The 20948-nt window shown below is 37.8% G+C and overlaps 1 protein-coding gene and 3 pseudogenes across 1 annotated transcript; all 4 read right to left on the minus strand.

The window, feature by feature from the left end:
• Positions 1-1845: 1845 nt before the first annotated feature.
• Positions 1846-6001, minus strand: LOC125219959 (annotated as a pseudogene).
• Positions 6002-8490: 2489 nt separating this feature from the next.
• Positions 8491-10484, minus strand: LOC125219958 (UDP glycosyltransferase 9-like). The gene is made up of 2 exons (XM_048122062.1): positions 9830-10484; positions 8491-9247 (listed from the first exon to the last, which is right to left on the minus strand). Exons 1-2 carry the CDS (start codon positions 10442-10444, stop codon positions 8558-8560), a joined length of 1305 nt encoding a protein of 434 aa, XP_047978019.1. The 5' UTR covers positions 10445-10484; the 3' UTR covers positions 8491-8557.
• Positions 10485-12812: 2328 nt separating this feature from the next.
• On the minus strand, positions 12813-15328 carry LOC125185397 (annotated as a pseudogene).
• Positions 15329-15460: 132 nt separating this feature from the next.
• LOC125223655 lies at positions 15461-20918 on the minus strand (annotated as a pseudogene).
• Positions 20919-20948: the final 30 nt, after the last annotated feature.

A 20948-nucleotide genomic window follows, 5' to 3' on the forward strand; every position in this document is an offset into this window, starting at 1 on the left:
CGACATTGATCTTGTTCATCTTTTTTTTTTTTTTGGGTTCCTTGTAATTTGATAATTCATGTGTATCTATTTAATTACATACATGTGCTTATTTTGCTTGAAAATGTTACCCTTGATCGTTTTAGTTCTAAAAGGCAAAATAAAGTCTCGTGTTCTGAACATGTCATTAATTTAGATCCATGTATATTTAATTTTATTATTTTTCAGTTGATTGATTGCCGTAACTTTTTTTTTTCACAACTAATTAATATATTTACTTTTTACTATTCCTTTTTTCCTAATAAATAATAAACAAATTTTATGGGTACGAGATTTAATTGAGAAAAAATAGATAAAATAAAATAAGAAAGAGAAATAAGGTCGAGTGGGGTCGGCCGATCTAGGTGGGGTCGAGTGGGGTCGGCCGACCCCACCGCCGGATCTATATTCATATTCAGTGGCGGATCTAGGTGGGGTCGAGTGGGGTCGGCCGACCCACCGCCGGCTCCGGTGAATTGCCTGAAAACGCCTTCAATCAGCCGCCGACCCCACAGTCTCTGCATCTCCGCCCCGTCTTCAACATGAGTTCTGGCGGCTTAGAGAAGAAGGGTTATGTTTCCTGTATTAGTTTTATATTGATTGGGTCTTCTTCGTTACTACAAATTAGTTAAAGCCCAATTCATTTTTACCTTGTATTTTAATATAAGTTCCAATATTAAATTAATTCTTCATAATATTGAATACGAAAACTTTAGCATAAGTTTCAACATTAATATGATATTTTTACTTTTTCTATAAGGAAATTTTTATCATTTTCTTTTTTCAACTTTGCAGTACGAGTACTAATTAATAAGTATATTCTTTTCTCTAATCCGTAAATTCATTTTTATCATATTTTAAATAAACATAATAATTAATATACTGTTTATTGATTTCATTACTTTGCTTATCTTAATGAGACTATATTAAAGTATTATAGTATATCATAAGGATTCTTAATTGAATATATTTTGACTTTTGGTGATTTTATTAAATATATCCAAACTATCATATGATAAAATTAATAATAAAATTATATTTAGTTGTTTTCAGATTTTGATTACTCATTGAACCTAATTATCATTTACAGAGTGCTATTTAAATTTTAATAATTTTTTATTTAAAATAATTATTTAAATATATATTTCCTAACGTTCCAAATAGTTGAGATATTTTTCATTTTAGAATGTTCTACTATAATAAAGTAATTTTTTCTTAATATTCGCGTCGAAAGAATATGACTCTATTCCAGCAGAACAAAGATATTAGTTATCTCATTTATTTCGACCCCACGATTATCGGTTTCTGGATTCGCCATTGTTCATATTATTAGTTGTTTAGTTGTATAATTTATAAATAAAATGATGTGTAGAAATATTGCGAATTTATATGTAACTACTCCTAAAATATTTCTCAAATTGGAAAATCCTTATTCTCTCTTTCCCTATAATTTGTCACTACTTGACCTGTACGAGTTTAATTTAAAAAATGTAATAGAAAATGAGTTTAAAAAGTTAGTGACACGTGGGTTCTACTTTTATATATTAGTTTTATAATAAAATATGAGTGAGAATAAGTTATTGGAATGTGAAGTTCATTACCAAAAATTGAAGTGAAAGATGACAAACTTTTAGTGATGGACAAAAATAAAAATAAGTGACAAATTTTCATGAATGAGAAAAGTAATTTTTGAAGAGAGATTCTTTTTGCTAAAAATAAAAATAACTCATTTATATTGATAATTTTCAAAATGATAAAATAACTCAACTAACAAGAAATGAGGTGAGTATATAAAAGTAGGACTCACTCACGAAACTAGCTATCTACCTACACAAGTTCCTCAACAAAATGCTGAATATTATTCATAGAAGTCCTACCACATTCCGCAGCATCCTTAGCCAATTTCCTAAACTCACAAGCCTTCCTTCTCATCTCAACCCCTCTCTCTCCTCCCACAACTCCTTCAATACACTCAGCAATCTCCTCTCTTTCACAACCTTTTATCACAACCCCAATTCCCCACACATCCTCCACAAACTTAGCATTCGTCGTCTGGTCCACCCCCTGCGGCACGGCCAAGACGGGCACCCCATGCCCAACCGCCTCCAGAGTCGAGTTCCACCCGCAGTGGCTCACGAAGCACGCCACAACGCGGTGGGCCAGCACCACTGGCTGGTTGCACCACGCCACCACGAGGCCCTTCTCCCCGGAATTGAAATCCAGGGGGAGTGATAAGGCTAATTTCATGCATCGGTAAAGTGCGAAAAATGTTATAATTTGCTGGGTCTAACACGTTTCCTAAGCCAGGTGTGTGAAGAAAATCGCTAGATCAAGGAAGTAATGAAGGAGATGGTCTAGCGAGAGAATGGAACGAAATGAGCAGGATTTACAAGGAAATTGGCGTGACAGAGGAGTCTACAGCTGAGGGCAACAAAGTCATTATCTATACCTCGCTGGGCCCACTAAAACGCCTATAAATAGAGAAGAGCATGCAACGCAAAAGGAGTCTTTGACACAATTTTTTTTACTCTTCTTAGCTCATACACTTTACACACACACTTGGGAATGGATCTGGGGTAATTGTGATCGGGAGGGTACTTTCTGGAAGATTTCGTGCTTGGCAACACCGTCCTAGTGAGGGCGAAGATACAATTCCCTTTTATTTCAGTTGTTTTTGCTAGTTTCACCGTCGAACTTCACTTTTGGGAGTCGACTTTGATGTTGATGATGTTTAATTGTTTTATCGTTCGTGGATCTGCGTTTAGCTGTTTAATTTCAAGTCATTTTGCATAGATCTCTCTTTGTTAGTTTATTCCTTCAATTGCTATGTCAATCTCTGTTTATTTTGATGTTGAGGTGTTTGATGTGGAAGTTGGTGACAGATCTGTGGTTGTTTGAGTATTCGGAGTTCTTACTTTTAAAATCTGACGTGATGGAGAGTTTCTTCTGTTTGGAGTTCATGTCGGACGCTTGGATCCGGAGTGGATTTAGCGTCTGAGGTCGGATTTGGCGTGTGGAAAGACAGTAGTTCGATAGATTTGTTTTATTTCTTCTTGGTTTCTATTTTACTTCGTCTAGGGTATGCAGATCTGTTAAGTTCTTCGTTTATTATGCATAAATTTGATTTCAAGTCAGTAGCTCTGTTTTTGTTTTGCTCATGTTTTTCTTAAAAAGTTTTATGCAAATTTGGTTGTAGAAGACGATGTCACTGTCAGTTAGTACGAGAGTTAGTTATTCTGCCAACTTTTCAGTCGTACCTTGCTTTTTTTAGACGCGGTCCCCACCGTAGATTTATTCCCTAGGTCTAGCTGTTAGTTTAAGAGTTGTTTTTAAAAGGTTCCCAAGTCAAGTTAATTTTTATTTTCCTCAACCCAAGAAAATGCGTGGCAGCAGCAGCAACACCAAAAACACTCCCAAATCCTTGAACATGAGTATTACGCATCCTTCTCTGTGGGATCGATCCCTACTTCCCTATACTAGGTTTAGTAAAGAGGTTGAGGGTTTTTTTTTTTAAAGGGAAAGTGTTCTGTGTGTCCGACGATCGGGATTCCTCGCGACCCACGAGTTCCTAGACCGAGTGATCTGGTGGACTCGCTGGATCTAGGGAACCTGCTATTTTCTTATTTGAACACGCGCAGCCATAACATCTAGAAAACACCTTTCAGGGAGCTTGTCGGCCTCAGAGGCTCTGACCACCCACAGGAAGTGGCGGTTGCTGGCGATGAGGCCGTGTGCGAGTTCTTCCATCTGGGGTTTTCCGAGGGATGCGATGCTTCCGAAGGAGACGTAGACGACAGAGGCGGTCTCTTTGGAGTCGAGCCATTGTGTGCAGGCGTCCTGTTTTGGTTCGAAGATGTTGATGGTGGTTTGGTTGTTGTTGTGTTTGTTGTTTGGGAGGAAGGTTGGGCCGATGGTCTTGATTGGCCATTTTCCGACCATCCAATCTACTATCTGGTAACGAAGATAAATAAACAAAATATGATAAGAATATACATTTCAGGTCAGTTTTGGTTAGGTCAGTTTTGGTTATACAATGCCAAAATATATAAAAGATTTATCTATATCCAATTATGCAAACTTCCTTAAAGTGGATTAGGTGTTAGGATTAGGACACATTTGGTTTATGTGACAAGGAGGCTATGTTCCTATGGCCAAGATATAATTGATGATACATGCATTAGATTAGAGCCTATGATAAGTTAGAACATTATGTGGATAAACCAAAATATATAATCCCTCCGTCCTCTATAATTTGTCACCATTTAACTGAGCACGAGTTTTAAGAAATGTAATAGAAAGTGAGTTGAAAAAGTTAGTGACATGTGAGTCCTACTTTTATATATTAGTTTTATAATAAAATGTGAGTGTGAATGAATGGAAATAAGTGACAAATTTTAAGGGACGGAGGGAATAGTATATAAAAAAAATTGAATGATTGATTGTGGACAAATAGAGTATTTATTTGTAGAATGATAAGTGATGAATTCGTAACATTAGAACATTGTTTTGTCTAGACAAAATCATTTATATATTCGAAGATTTCATAGCTTTTTCTAATTGAACTATGTACTAGGAATTTTACTGTATCGAATTGGCATACATGAGGGTATCCAATATATATAGTGGATTCACATGCAATATTCGATGAAACGCTGGATATGAATAAGTATTACTCCCTCTATCCCACTATAAGTGAGGCGTTTCTTTTTTGCCGTTGTTTAGCGAAGATGCTAATAAATGGTTAAAGTCGAAAGAAGGTAAAGTAAGAGATAAAATAATATAGAAGAAAGTCGTATATACATTATTATCTACTCTAACTATTTATTATCATTTTTTGTAAAACAACATCCGATTTGGAGCGCCTCACTTGTATCGGGACGAAGAGTATAACGCAACATGTAAGTTCTCTAAGATAACGTACATAGTATTTATTAGGGCTAATGGCTAAAAACCATGACGTTCGGTCAAATTCTGGTCCATTGCGCAACAGTAAAAATAATCTGCAAAAATAATGAACTTTACATTTCTTCTCAATCATCACATAAAGACATGGCAGCCAAAAAATCTTACGTGGACATCAACGGAGCCGATGAGTTAAGTGATGCCGTCAACAATATTATACACTATGCAAATGGAATTTTTTTCCATGAGACAAACTTTATGTTTTTTCAGTTGATTTTTAAAGTTGCAATCAAAATTTGGTTTTTAAGGTTTTTTCAGCAATTAGCCCTATTTGTTATAAATCAAGAACAAATTTTCATCCATTATTTTCATTGCATATCATTAGACGATCGAAGACAATAATTTGTAACACGCACCTCTCGTTCGAGCATATCGAACGTGTTGATGAAGATCCAATCCGCCTTCTCGATATTCAAGAACTGATCACAAAGCAAATTCAAAACCGTCTGCTTCTCATTCATAAACTTAGAGAGAGAGGCAAATCCTTTCCCCCGAGGCAAGGCAGCGAAGGCAGCCTCACCTCTTCACATTCCTCATAAGGATACTTCAAACCCCCATATTTCAAATGGTAGAAAATCGCAGACACGGCCGCAGACGTCGTGAAAAACGGCGCGCAGAGCAAGCTCTGGGGCCGGGCCAGGTCCATGGCCCACGGCATCGTGGAGTCGTAGACGAGGAGCTTGGCTGGGTTGTGGTCGATGAATTCGGCCAGGTTGGCCGAGAGCACGGCCTTCAAGCGCTTGAAGTAGGCCTCGAAGGACTCCACGCCCTCGACGGACTCCTTTCCGTCTGAGATGCAGGCGATGGAGACAGAGGAGGATTGAGATGAGACAGTTGCTTTGTTGATCAAGTCAGTGGTGATGAGCATGGTGACGGAGAGGCTCATGGAGGCGAGGCGGTTGGCGAAGGCGAGGGCCGGGTTGATGTGGCCCTGCGCCGGATAGGGGAGGACTAGAACATGAGTTGCCATTGTTGCTGCACTAAAAATGTGTGTATATATAGATTTGACAAATTTTGGGTCAGCTATTTCTGAGGCTGGCATAAGGTGATTTTATTTGTTTTTTTAGGATGAATTAATGCTTTTTCTAGAAGGTGTTTGATATTTGTTGCTATTTCATGGTAGAGTGATGCTAAACAATCACATGGTCAACCACATAATATTAAATTGGTAAATAACAGTATTAATTAATACATAAAATATTAAGTTACGGTTAGTGAAAGAATTAAAATTACATATATGTCCTCTATTTATTTTTGTTTTTTACCTCCCTCTATTTCATTTTTCACGGAAGAATGAGAATTAACATATTCGAATTTTGAATTAAAGATGCATGGAGCATTTAATAGCTCTAAATTGGAAATTGAATCAAAGCGCAGAAAGTCACGCTGATTAATTGAATTTCTTTTGAAATATCTAATAAGTCAGTGCTATTTAAGTAGATAATTATTTAGAAGGCATATTAGTAGATAAATTGTTTGTGAATTGTAATATGCCATCTCTCATGAACTACTGCATTATTTTATGCTAAGCTCACGAGTCACGACTTTTCGACAGGTTTTTCCTATTCTAATAATTACTACTCCAACTAAAACTTTATAATACAAAAAATGTGAAATTAAATTATAAAATTACAAAATCTATTTAAAAATTAAAAATATGTAATTAAACGGTTCAACTTGATAAAGATTTTTTTAATCAAGTATACAAAATCCAATAGATCAATAGGTACTTCCTTATTTAAAATTGTTTATTTTGAGAAGATAATTAGTTGAATTTTATCGAAATGACCAATTTAATGTTATATAATTATTAGGTGAATTTTTTTATAAAATAAACAACGTGGGTCAAATGAGAGCATTAATCACATAAGGAACTTGCATAATATATGTAGCGTATTATTAACCTAAGAAAATACGTATACAAGTATTCAATTTTATAATTTACAATTTTACAATTTGTTTAATAGAGTAATAAAATGGTTAGAGTGAATGATTAAGCAAAAACAATTGTAGGTTTGTTCCCGTAAAAACTTTTCACCCATCCAACCCCAACTCCCCACCATCCTCCAAGAACTTGGCATTCGTCGTGTGGTCAAGATGTGACCCAAGTTTCCAGAGTCAAGTTCCAACCACAATAGTTCATTAAACACACAATTGCAATGACGTATCTAGGATTCGGAAACGGAGGGAGCGGCATATATATTAGTACTAGCTTGGTTTTGGATGGGTATGATTATTTTTTTTGTCTTCGAGTCAACGTCGAAGTCAAACGGAGGGAACGGATGTGGCAATTTTACGCACTTACAGCTTATAAGCAACTTAACCACGCAGGAGGTGTGGTACGTAGTTGCTCATAATTAGGTTATGTTATAGATCAAACAGGAGAATTCATGGAGAGACATTTTCAAAAGACATATATGTCGTGCTTTTGATCTAGTAAGAATGTTGGGACCACAAACGTACGTGGTGTGAATAATTGAATGGCCTACCACATTTGCTTTTTGTAGGCTGTAACGAAGAGATAATGTATCTATGGCCAAGAATAAGGTGACAATTCAATCTCATACTACAAAAAGTTCCCAATATTGTTTTAGTTAAGCTTAACAAAGTATGGCATGTCCTGATTTTGGATGTCAAAATGATTGTCTTTTCTAATTATAAAGTGTAATTACATCCAGAAATGGAAAATGTATTTCGGGACATTGGTCTTGTTCATCTTATCCTTTTTTTTTCCTTGTAATTTGGTAATTCATGTGTATCTATTTAATTGCATACATGTGCGTGTTTTGCTTGAAATTGTTAGCCTTGATAGTTTTAGTTCTATAAGGCAAAACAGTACTCTGAACATGTCACGTGAACATAATGTGTCGGAGATATATATATTTAATTTTCTAATTTTTTAGTTGATTGATTGTCGTGAGTCCGTAACTTTCTTTTATTTCACAACTAATTAATATATTTACTTCTTCCTATTCCTTTTTTTCCAATAAATATTAAGAATTTTTTTGGATACGAGATTTAATAGAGAAAAAATTGATAAAATAAAATAAGAAAAAGAAAATTTAGTGGAAGTAGTGTTAGTGAATAAAAAAGTTTATATTCATATTATTAGTAGTTTAGTTGGTATAATTTATAAATAAAGTGATGTATAGAAATAATGTGCATTTATATGTTACTACTCCTAAAATATTTCTCAAATTGGACAATTCATTTTCTCTCCGTCCTTAATAATTTGTCACCATTTAATCCGGTAAAGTTAGTGGCACGTGGGTTCTACTTTTATGTATTAGTTTTATAATAAAATGTGAGTGAAAATGACTTAGTGGAATGTAGGGTCTATTACCAAAAATGATAAAAATAAAAAGTGATAAACTTTTATGGACGGACGAAAATAGAAATAAGTGACAAATTTTCAAGAACGAATGGAATAATTTGGGAGAGGGGTTTTTTTTACCAAAATAAAAATAACACATTAATATTGATAATTTTCTAAATAAAAAATTACTCAACTAACAAAAATAAATAAAAAGAGTACATAAAAGTAAGACTCACGTCCCTACGTAGACCAGCTAACTAACTACCTACACAAAAGTTCCTCAACAAAATGCTGAATATTATTGATAGAAGTCCCACCACATTCCACAGCATCCTTAGCCAATTTCCTAAACTCACAAGCCTTCCTTCTCATCTCAACCCCTCTCTCTCCTCCCACAACTCCTTCAATACACTCAGCAATCTCCTCTCTTTCACAACCTTTCATCACAACCCCAATCCCCCACACATCCTCCACAAACTTAGCATCCGTGGTCTGGTCCATCCATTGCGGCACGGCCACGACGGGCACCCCATGCCCGACCGCCTCCAGAGTCGAGTTCCACCCGCAGTGGCTCACGAAGCACGCCACAGCGCGGTGGGCCAGCACCGCCGGCTGGTTGCACCAAGGCACCACGAGGCCCTTCTCCCTGGGATTGAAATCCCGGGGGAGCTTGTCGCCCTCTGAGGCTCTGACCACCCACAGGAAGTGGCGGTTGCTGGCGATGAGGCCGTGTGCGAGTTCTTCCATCTGGGGTTTTCCGAGGGATGCGATGCTTCCGAAGGAGACGTAGACGACAGAGGCGGTCTCTTTGGAGTCGAGCCATTGTGTGCAGGCGTCCTGTTTTGGTTCAAAGATGTTGATGGTGGTTTGGTTGTTGTTGTGTTTGTTGTTTGGGAGGAAGGTTGGGCCGATGGTCTTGATTGGCCATTTTCCGACCATCCAATCTACTATCTGGTAAAGAAGATAAATAAACAAAATACGATAAGAACATACATTTCAGGTCAGTTTTGATTATACAATGCCAAGATATATAAAAGATTTATCTGTATCCAATTATGCAAACTTCCTTAAAGTGGATTAGGTGTTAGGATTAGGACACATTTGGATTATGTGACAAGGAGGCTATGTTCCTATGGCCAAGAAATAATTGATGATATATGCATTAGAATAGAGTATATGATAAGTTACAACATTATGTGAATAAACCAAAATTTTTAAAAAAAATAATAATAATAGAAAATAGAATGATTGATTGTGGACGAATAGAGTATTTATTGATTGTACAATGATAAGTGATGAATTCATAACATTAGAACATTGTTGTGTCTAGACAAAATCATATGCATATTTATTAGGGCAAATAGCTAAAAACCTTGAAGTTTATTTAAATTCTAGTGCATTGCGCGACATTAAAAATAATCTGGAAAAAAATTATGAACTTTACATTTCTTCTCAATCATCGCATAAAGAAATGGCAACCAAAAAATCTTATGTGGATATCAACGCCGACAGCAAATTCCAACACGTACGTACCTCTTTCTCGAGCATGTCGAACGTGTTGATGAAGATCCAATCTGCCTTGTCAAGATTCAAGAACTGGCCACAAAGATGGTTGAGAATGGTCTGCTTGTCATCCATAAACGTAGAGAGGTAAGGCAAATCCTTGACCCCAAGACAAGGCAACGAAGGCAGCCTCACCTCCCCACATTCCTCATAAGGATACTTCAAACCCCCATTTTTCAAATGGTAGAAAATCGCAGACACAGCCGCCGACATTGTGAAAAACGGCGCGCAGAGCAAGCCCCGGGGCAGGGCCACGTCCATGGCCCACGGCATCGTGGAGTCGTAGATGAGGAGCTTGGCTGGGTTGTGGTCGATGAATTCGGCCAGGTTGGCCGAGAGCACGGACGTGATCCGCTTTAAGTAGGCCTCGACGGACTCCTCACCCTCGGCGGACTCCTTGCCGTCTGAGATGCAGGCGATGGAGACAGAGGAGGATTGAGATGAGACAGTTGCTTTGTTGATCAAGTCAGTGGTGATGATCACGGTGACGGAGAGGCTCATGGAGGCGAGGCGGGTGGCGAAGGCGAGGGCCGGATTGATGTGGCCCTGCGCCGGGAAGGGGAGGACTAGAACATGAGCTGCCATTGTCGCTGCCGCCTGCCTGCACTAAGTACGTGAGTTTATATAGATGTGAAAAATTTTGGGTTGTGGTGATTACAAAGAAATGCAGCTATTTTTTAGGCTGGCATAAATTGGTTTTATTTGTTTTTTAGGATGAATTAATGCGTTTTCTAGAAGGTGTATGGTATTTGGTGCTATTTTGTGGTAATAGCATTTAATGATTATTTAATATATTGATTATAGTTTCTAGAAGGAGTTATGATTTATTTATTTTTTTTTATCAGCAAATAAACATAAATTTAAAGACAGATTTTGGAGATTGAGATGTTATGAACTTATGATTTAATTATTGATTTATGATAATGTATTCATAGTAAATCTGATTTACTTATTTTATTTTTATTTTGTAAATAGACCACAGTTTACAAAATCATTACACTCACATTTTATTACTCATTTCGTCTGCCATTAGAAAATCCATTTGAGTTTGGCTTGGATTTTAAATGTGAGATTAATTTTTATATACTATATATCAATTTTATAATAAAATATGAGTGGGATGAGTTAGTAGAATATATAGTCTAACTATCATTTAATTTTATAATTCCATCACTTTTTCTTACAGGGTCAAACAATTTCTCCGAATCTAAGCTAATAAAAAATGTGACATTTATAGACAGACTACCTACGCAGAAGTTCCTCAACAAAATGCTGAATATTACAAGTAGAAGTCCCACCACATCCCACTGCCTCCTTAGCCAATCTCTTCAACTCACAAGCCTTCCTTCTCAACCCAACCCCGGGCTGGTCTCACCACGCCACCATGAGGCCCCTCTCCCCCGGGTCGAAGTCCCGGGGGAGCTTGTCGGCCTCGGACGCCCTGACCACCCACAGGAAGGGGCGGTTGGTGGCGGCAAGGCCGTGCGCGAGCTCCTCCATCTGCGGCTTTTCGAGGGAGGCGACGCTGCCGAAGGAAACGTAGACGACGGAGGCGGGTTTTGAGAGTCGAGCCATTAGGTGATGCAGGCGTCGTGTTTCGGTTCGAACATGCATGTTGATGGTGGTGTGCTTGTTGTTGGTGTCGTCTTTGTGGTTTAGGAGGATGGTTGGGCCGATGGTCTTCATTGGCCATTTTCTGGTCATCCACTCTAATATCTGGTTTTGACATATAAAAAGAATTAAAATGGTTTAAGAATTAGGACTAACTTATGAACAGCTTAGTTGGTAAGATGTTTTATGATCAGTTAATATATGTTTCCTTCGTCTAGTACTAATAGTATTGGTAGTGGACGATATGAGACTAATTTTTGTGGATAAATCAAAACAGAAAGAAAAAATTGAATGATTGATTATGGGCGAATAAAGTTTTAATCTATTGTAGGAAAAAAAGAGTGATGAGTTCAGAACGTTGAGAACGTTAGATCATTGTTTAGTCATATGTGTATGCAAAGATTTCCTAGCTTTTTCTTATTGAATTGTATACTGAAAATTTGCCTGCATTAATTGGCAACGTTCACATGCATGCAATATTCGATTAAATATTGGATATGATAATGAAACATGTGAGTTCAAAAAGATAACACATTCACAATATTCTTGAGGCAAATTTTAGTCTATTGTGCGACGCTAAAAATCCCCTGGAAAAATTATAAAATTTAATTTGTTATCCATCATCACATCAAGTTTGTGTAATATATAGGCATCCAAAAATTCTTATACCAATGAAGTAAATGATGTCGTCAACAATATATTATTAGACAAACATATTGTTTCGCCGTGAGATACAAATATGATGTTTTCCCGGTTATTTTTTAAAGTTGTCCGGCAAACCAAAATTTGACCAAACTTTAATGTTTTTAAGGCAATATTAGACCTATTTGTCATGAATCTGAACAAATTTTCAGATTCAAACCTGTCATACTTATTAATGTTTTAAAGTTGCCTGGCAAACCAATATTTATTTTCAATTCAAACCTTTCATACTTATTAATTGAAGGAAATATATGTGTAATTCATACTTATTTGTTTGAATGGACTTGAGATTAATAATAAATATTTTCTTGAAAATGTTATTTACAATTGTTGACTAAATTCTTTAGAAATATATTCGCTTCATTCACAAAACCTATGTAAAAAAGTGGTTTCCACATTCCATTTCGGTCCGTCCTCAATAATTGTCACACTTCATTTTTACCATAAATGGTAAGTAGGTCTCACATTCCATTAACTCAATTCACTCACATTTTATTATAAAATCTATATAAAAAAGTGGTTTCCACATTCTACTAACTTTTTCAATCAATTTTTCTTAGCCCCGTCAAAGAGTGACAATTAATCAGGGACGAAGGAAGTGTGATGAAAATGGAAAATACAACAAGTATATAGGGACGGAGTGAGTATCATCTCTCAATTATTCTATTTTCGTAGTGCGGAAACAAATTCATCAATATTAGTAGCAGAAGTCCCACCTTGTTCCGTAGCCTCATGAGCCAAACTCTTCCACTTAGAAGCATTTTTCTTGAGCTCAATCCCTTCATCTCCTTCAACAACTTGTTTAACCCGCATCGCGATCTCCTCTCTCGAAACGATTCCATCCTCGCCTGCTCTAACTCCGATCCCGAACCCCCATACGTCCTCGATACATAGCATTTGTCGGCTGATCAAATTCCCGCGCCATGGCCACAAGAGGCACGCCGTGGCTCAGTGCCTCGAGAGTCGAGTTCCATCCACAGTGGCTCAGGAAGCACGCCACAGCGCTATGGGCCAGTACATGTGGCTGATGACACCACTCAACAACAAGGCCTTTCTCTAAATCAAGATTCTTTATCTTATCCATCTCAGAAGCTCTCACCACCCACAAAAATGGGCAGTTGCTCATTGCTAGGCCGTGGGCGAGCTCCTCCATTTGCTCCTTTTGGAAAGACGCTAAGCTTCCGAAAGAGACGTATACGACCGAGCCGCTCCCCTTGGCGTCGAGCCATTTTTGGCACGCTTCATCTTGTTTTGACTCAAACAGGTTGATGATGTGGTTCGAAACTGATCTCTTGCTTTTTTGGAGTAGCAAGTAAGTTGGTCCAACAGTCTTGACTGGCCATATCCTTGCCATCCAATCTAATACCTTCAATGACACATCAAATTTAGAGCATGAAATATACACTAATATTTTCACGGGGTAAAATGTCATGTAATTAGAAAATTTGATCCAATTCTAATTAATATATAAATTTGAAAACAAAATACTTCGTACGTCCATAAAAAAATAGTCTTAAATATTATGTGACATGAGTTTAATGCGCGACTAATAAATTACAAAATAAAGAGAAAAAAATATTCAAACAATACTACTCCCTCCGTCCCAAATAGTTTGTCTCACTTTGACCAGGCACGGGCATGGGCGGACCCAAAGTCAAAGATGGAGGGGCTTAAGCCCTCAATGAAATAATTTTTAAACTTTTTTTTTTAAAATTTAGTCAAGTTTAGTGTAAGTTATAGTGTAAAAGTCCTTACAAATTATCTAAATTACTCAAAAATATACATCAAAATAAAATTTAGAAATCTCAGCTCCTATCGATAATTATTTCTGCTTCCGCCTCTGGGCACGGGTTTTAAAATATGTAGTGAAATGAGACAAACTAAGTGGGACGGACCAAAATAGAAAAATGAGACAAACTATCTGGGACGTGGGGAGTATTAGTTAAAAATGGACCCTACACTTTTAATGTGTGGTGGGCACACATATAAAAGTTGTAAATAAGTAACGCATGAAGGCAATAAACTTTGAGAAATTTTTTGTAAATAGACGGGGAATAATTTTGTGGACAGATAAAAACTGAAAAACATGACTTTTCTTGGACGAGGTACAGCTAAATCACGAAATTTCAATTCTTTTCTTTGTTGTCTCATTCTTGTACAAAATGACATCATTTGGTGGTACTCGTAACAACGTTGTTACTTTTAAAGAAGCAATTTTTTTTCTCTTCCTCAACGTTTTTTTAGTATCACCAAACGACGTTGTTTCATACACACACGGATGTCGGATGAAATAGTAAAAAAAACCTAAAACTTCACAATTCAATACTCCGTTTTCAAATCTTATGAGACTGGCCAAAATATGACCAAACTACGTGATTCAACGTGCACACTAGATAAGCTTTGTGTCGCTGAAAAAAAAGCGAGTAGTACCTGAGATTCAAGCTTGTAAAATGAGTTGAAGAAGATCCAATCAGCTCTCTCAAGATTATCAAACTGATGAGCAACAAGATCCAAAGTAATCCTCGGTTCATCAAGATGTGCAAACAAAGGCAGATGATGCGGTCGAAGAGGAGGCAGCGCCGGCAAGTTCACAGTCGAGTCTTGATTGTGTGGAAACCTCAGCAACCCTTGTCCCAAATGGTAATAAACAGCGGTAACACTGCAAGGCTGAGTGAAAAATGTAGCCCCGAGCAAGCCTCGTTCGTGCGCGATATCAAGCACCCACGGCATTGCAGAGTCGTAGATCACGGCTTTAACCTGGCCGCACTCGTCCAAGAAGGCGGCCAGGCTGCGTGACAGATTGGCCTTGAGACGGGCTAGGTAGGCCTCGAGGGTCTCGGGCTGGGTGACTTGCTCGTGGCCATCGGAGAGGGGGTGGATGGTGATGGATGAGTGGTGGAATGTAGCGGTTTCGGATAGGGAAATGGTGGTGGTGAGGGTGACGCGTAGGCCGTGGAGGGCGAGGGACTCGGCAAAGGCGGCAGCCGGGTTGATGCGGCCTTGGGCTGGGTATGGGATCATCACCACCTCTGCATCCATTTCTTTGCTTTTCTTTGTTTCTTACTTTTGGATTTATGGAGGTGTGATGTGATGAACCAAGTCAAGAGTTAGGAATGTTTTGGTGGCCTATTATAGTTTAGTAGCAATCATAGGACTGCACCATTGTCGATCGTCCGTATAAGTATTGTTAATAGATTAAATGATATAGAGTCATGTGATTTTGGTGGTCTATTAAATATAGTCCAGTAGCAATCATAGGACGGCACCATTGTTGACCGTCCGTATAAGTAGTGTTAATGACCTCAAGTTCCACTAACGCATTCCACTAACTTGAACTTGTTCAAACAAGAACAGAGGTGGGACTAAAATCCCCGCCATCATCAAACACAATCTTAGAAACAAAATCCACAACATGAAGGTCGGAACTCCCCCCCTTCCCCACCGCCTCCGCCGCCAATTCCTTCCACCTCAAAGCATTCCTCCTAATATGAACATCCCCTCCAACAACTCTCTCAATACACATCGCAATCTCCTCTCTCCCAACAATCCCATCTCCTTTGCCGCACCGCGCCCCTGCCCCCCACACATCCTCCACAAGCTTCGCATTCGTGCACTGATCCACCCACTGCGCCATCGCCACGAGGGACACCCCGTGGCTCAGCCCCTCGAGAGTCGAATTCCACCCACAGTGCGTCAGGAAGCACGCCACGGCTTTGTGCGCCAGCACCTCGGGCTGGTGGCACCACTCGACAATTAGGCCCTTCCCGGCCGCGGTGTTGGCGAAGTCGGAAGGGAGCTTGTCGAGTTCGGAGGATCGGACAACCCATAGGAAGTGGCGGCCCGTGGCTAGAAGGGTGTGGCCGAGTTCCGCCATTTGCACTTTTTTAAGAGAGGCGATGCTTCCGAAGGAGACGTAGACGACGGACTTGAGGTCTCTCGACTCGAGCCACTCTCGGTAGGCGTCGCCCTTCGGCTCGAACATGCTGATGTTGTGCTTTTTGGCTTCACCGAGTAGTAGGAACGTCGGTCAGATTGTCGTGATCACCCCTCGGCTTCTCATCCACTCGAGTATCTGTTTATTGAAAATATAATGAACAAGATTAAGATATTGGATTTTAATTAATATGTTTACTTTTACTGAAAATGAAATAACTCTATTATTACGGAATGTACCAAAATGGAAAAATGACTTTACTATTATGCAACGGAAGGTGTACAAAGTATTTACTTTTAACTAACTTTTCTGGCCCACTTTCATTCATGTTTTTTAAAATCCACGTCGAAATAAAGTGGAACTTTATATTTCGGACTAATGGAGTAATCCATTTCTTAGAGAATTCTATTAGAGTGTAAGAACTAATTTATTTAATTATTCGACAAAATCAAAGATATCATAGCTTCCTCTGAATTATAAACCGAAAATTGTTCATGTATCAAATTAACATACATGGGTATACTAAAACTAGTTGATTCATATGTAAGATTCGATCAAATCATGGAATCAAATAACGCTACAGGTGCATTTTTCCAACATGTTATGAATCTAGATTATATATTCTTGTACTCCCTCCGTCCTTGAAAATTTGTCATTTATTTTCATTTTCGTCCGTCCCTCAAAATTTATCATCTTTCACTTTTACTTTTTTTTATGGTGGATCTCACATTCCTAACTCATTTTCACTCGCATTTTAACATAAAATTAATACTCCGTATATAAAAGTAGGATCAACATACAACTACTAATTTTTTCAACTGATGTCATATTACATTTCTTAAAATTCGTGTCAAGTTAAAGTGATAAATTATAAGGGAAGAAAAATACCGGAGTTTCCAAGTTGTCAAAGGTGTTGAAGAAGACCCAATCGGCTCTCTCAAGATTAGAGAACTGATCAGTAAGAAGCTTCACAGCGCATTGCTCAGGATCCACCACATGGCAAAAGGAAGGCAGATCTCTCTTCTCTAGTTGGGGCAGAGCCGGCAGCGACACCGCCACGTCATCCTCATACAGATACCGAAGCAGCAACCCTTGTCCCAAATGATGGAACACGGCGGAGACGCCACAGCTCATGGTGAAAAAACACGCCCCGGCCAAGCCCCGGTCCTTGGCGATATCCAGCACCCATGGCATTATCGAGTCGTAGATAATAGCCCTCGCGCAGCTCATGTGGTCGTCCATGAAATCCGCCAAATTCCGGGAGAAATTGCACCTGCGTGTGAACGCAAGAAAAAGGATTGCTAAATTTTATTTATAAATATATACACTCTCATTTTGTAATTTCGAGACTTCTATAATTTAAAATCTCATTGTTTATTTTCATTTTGGAAACAAACCACACAGTTCACTTAATCATTACACTTGCATGTCATTATAAAATTAATAATATACTCCCTCCGTTCCATAGAGGGATTTTATTTTCTGTACTCGTTTTAAAAAAAATGATATTAAATAATTAAAGTGGAATGAGAGTAAAGTAAGAGAAAAAATAATGTAGAAAAGAGTCTTATCACAATATTTTCTCTATTGTTTTTATAATTATTTTTTCAAAATAAATGCACAAAATAAAATGTCTCTATTATTGTGGAACGAGGGGAGTAGAAAATAGACCGAAACACTACTATTTCTCCACCAATTTTCATTCAAATTTCTTAAATCACACCAAATCAAAGTGAGATTTTAATGGATGGTTGAAGGAAGTACTATTTGTTAAGTGATTCGAATCATTGATAAAGGACTTTTTCACGATAAGCAATACTATAAAATTCGGATAATTTTTGAAGATTTGAAAATTAAAATAAAAATTTGGTAGCGCACAAAAATCAAAGTGAGATTTTAAATAATAAACGAAGAAAGTACTGTTTAAGTGATTTGAATTATTAATAAAAACTTTTTACCTAATATTTGAAGACTAAGTAGAAAAAAGGTAAAAGAATAGATTGGTATAGCTAGGGGGTTTAACCTCATCCTTAATTTGTGTACCTGAAGCGTTTGAGGTATGCCTCGACGGTCTCGGTCCCCTCCATATGCTCGGAGCCATCGGACACAGTGTGTAGGGTTAGAGAGGCGCAGTCGGAGAAGTTTGCGGATTTGGCGATGGAAGTGGTGGTGACAACGGCGACAAGAAGGCCTTTGGACGCTAAGCACTTAGCGAACGCTAGAGCCGGATTGATATTGTAACATCTCGGAATTTAGAACCCTAATTTTAGAGCCCTAGAATTTATTAGTGATGACGTGGAGTCGTGAATGCATTTATTGCATGTGATGCTATGGCCGAGTTGAGTCTAGGGTTTGCGTTGAAAGTTTGAAAAGTCAAACTTATTGATTTTATGATGTGGCATGTGATTTATTAAATTGTGTGATTTATGTGGAAAATTATTTGTTTAAGGGTGAGTGAGAATATTAGAGAAAATTTCCATAAATACTTGTCACCCTAATGCTTGTAGTTTTCGAACCCTAGACCCCCTTTGAAGAGAAATTCCATTTCTTCCGAAGTTAATTTAATTCTTGGGATATTTATCCAATTAAATCCAAGACCCAATTATTTTCCTTTTGAAGATGGAAAAATCGAGCCCCTTTTGTTCTTGGTGATTTTCGAAAATCACCTATTGTGGGAAGGAAGGAATTATTTTATTTTAGTTAATCCCTTGTTTGATTTCCTTCCATACCTAGAATTTAATTATTCTACCAAATCTTTCCATACCTCAAGAGATCTTGTCTTACCTTATTCTAGGCAATATTTGAAAATCCATGCCTTATTTAATTAGGCATAGGGACGCCTATTTCTACTCCGAGTTGGGAGAATTCTTATTTTTATTTTTACTCTGTGATATTTTATTCTACTCCGAAAAATATACCAAAACAAAATCTTGGCTATCCTAGAAGCCTAATTTTCGAAACCTATGGGATTTGCCCTAGGATCTATTTTTGTTAATTCTTCTTCCCTACTTCACAATATTATTTTAATTATTGTGGAGAGTGAGATCTTACCAAATATTCTATTCTAATTACCTAAAGATCTTGTTGAGCTCTATAAATAAGAACCAAAACCCCAACCCTAGCCCCATATTTTCGGCCCCTCCATCCCATACACTCTCTCAAATTTTCTTCTTCTACTCTCCAATATTTTGCTATCTTTTGGAGAAGAATTGAAGTTTAATCCAAGAACTTTGAAGAATCAAGGCTAATACTTGTTTTCTACCGATCGTTTTTCTCTAAAAGGTATTCTTGTTTAAGAGTTATACTTGTTCTTCTTCTACTTTCCTTTTTTCTTTCTTCTAACCGATTAATCGGTCTTCTTGAACCCTCATGCATCTTGGTTGAGTGAAAGAGGGATAAAAAGGGATGTGGGAACATGTATGTGTGTGTGTGCCGTGTGTGTGTGTTGTTGTGTTGTGTAGTGTGTGTTTGATGGCTAAATAATCTTGCGTGATAAACATGATCGTGATTAATTAGTAATGATAAGATAAATCGTTGGGAAGAGGGAAAGGTAATAAGACATGCATGAGTAAGAGTAGTATTGAACCTAATTTGTGATATGTGCCTATGTGATTAAAAAGGTGAAACATTGGTTGCGAAGCCGGATAACGGAAAAGCGAAACTACTTGAAAACTAAGCAATCGAGGTGGGCTTTACTCTAAAAACTCTCTTTTATTTTATCAAAATGTTGTTTGGTGTTATAAGGGTGGTTTAACTGTTATGCCATGCCTATGTTTGTTTTTAATGCGATACTTGATATGCTTATACGAATTCGGGTCTGAGTATGGGCCGCAAGCCCTACCAGGCTGTGTACACGATGGGATCGAGAGCCGTCCTTGCTAGTCGGCCGGTCTCGTGGGCGAAAAGTGTGGCCACACTTTCGTCGCACCATGGAATGTTATGATTGTTACTTTGATAAGAAAACGGAGGATTATTTTGACTGGCCAGTCTATGAAAATATATTTTGTGATACTCGTGATATTTCTTTTATAACTGCTTAAAACTCGAGTTCACTTGGTAAGGGTGGCATAACTTATAAAATGTTTTGGCAACGAGCTCACTGAGTATTTCAAAATACTCAACTTTCGCATGTGTTTTCCTTATGTGCAGGTTGAATGATGACGAGCGGTGGCGGGTGTTGAGCGGTTTAATTAATTAATATGGATATGTTGAACTTCAAGCGTAGTTGTGTCTTCATACATAGCTATTCTTTCTCTTGGTCGTTTTCCGCTGAATTTTGATACTCTTTAGAATTTCTTTTGGGAATATTTGCACCTTGCTTTCGGTTGTGGCCTTAGCCTTTCTCTTGTGATTTTGTCTTGGATACTATGTCGTACTCTTAAGGTTTTGATCATCATTTATGATATCCATCTTCCTTTAAACTTCTAGGTTAAGTTGTTGCATTAAATACTCTGATATTTCTTCCCATTCTTTTGGTCAGTACTCTTTAAATGAAACCCTAGCCTATGTTTACTTCTTTTGAGTCAGTTTTGGGTAGCAGCCGCCGAATTTATCGCACCCTAGGAGGGCGGGCTGTTACAGATATTAACTTGTGCCGGGAATGGGATCACTACTACTTGAGCCTTTCTACCAGCACCTACTTCTATACCCATCCTTTGTAGTATATGTGTTTATGATGAACTCCATATATAGATTATTTATAAGAAAGGGTGAGAGAGTGAGAGAGAGAGAAGAGAATTTGAATTTGGAAACATAGCAGTCTTAGTCTTTGGAATGGAGAAATAAAGGTGGGTTGAATTGGCTTAATGCATTATGGTATCAATAATTGAGTTGAGAGCAACT

The sequence above is a fragment of the Salvia hispanica genome, chromosome 4, assembly GCF_023119035.1.
Source record: "Salvia hispanica cultivar TCC Black 2014 chromosome 4, UniMelb_Shisp_WGS_1.0, whole genome shotgun sequence".
In the NCBI taxonomy this organism is placed as follows: domain Eukaryota; kingdom Viridiplantae; phylum Streptophyta; class Magnoliopsida; order Lamiales; family Lamiaceae; genus Salvia; species Salvia hispanica.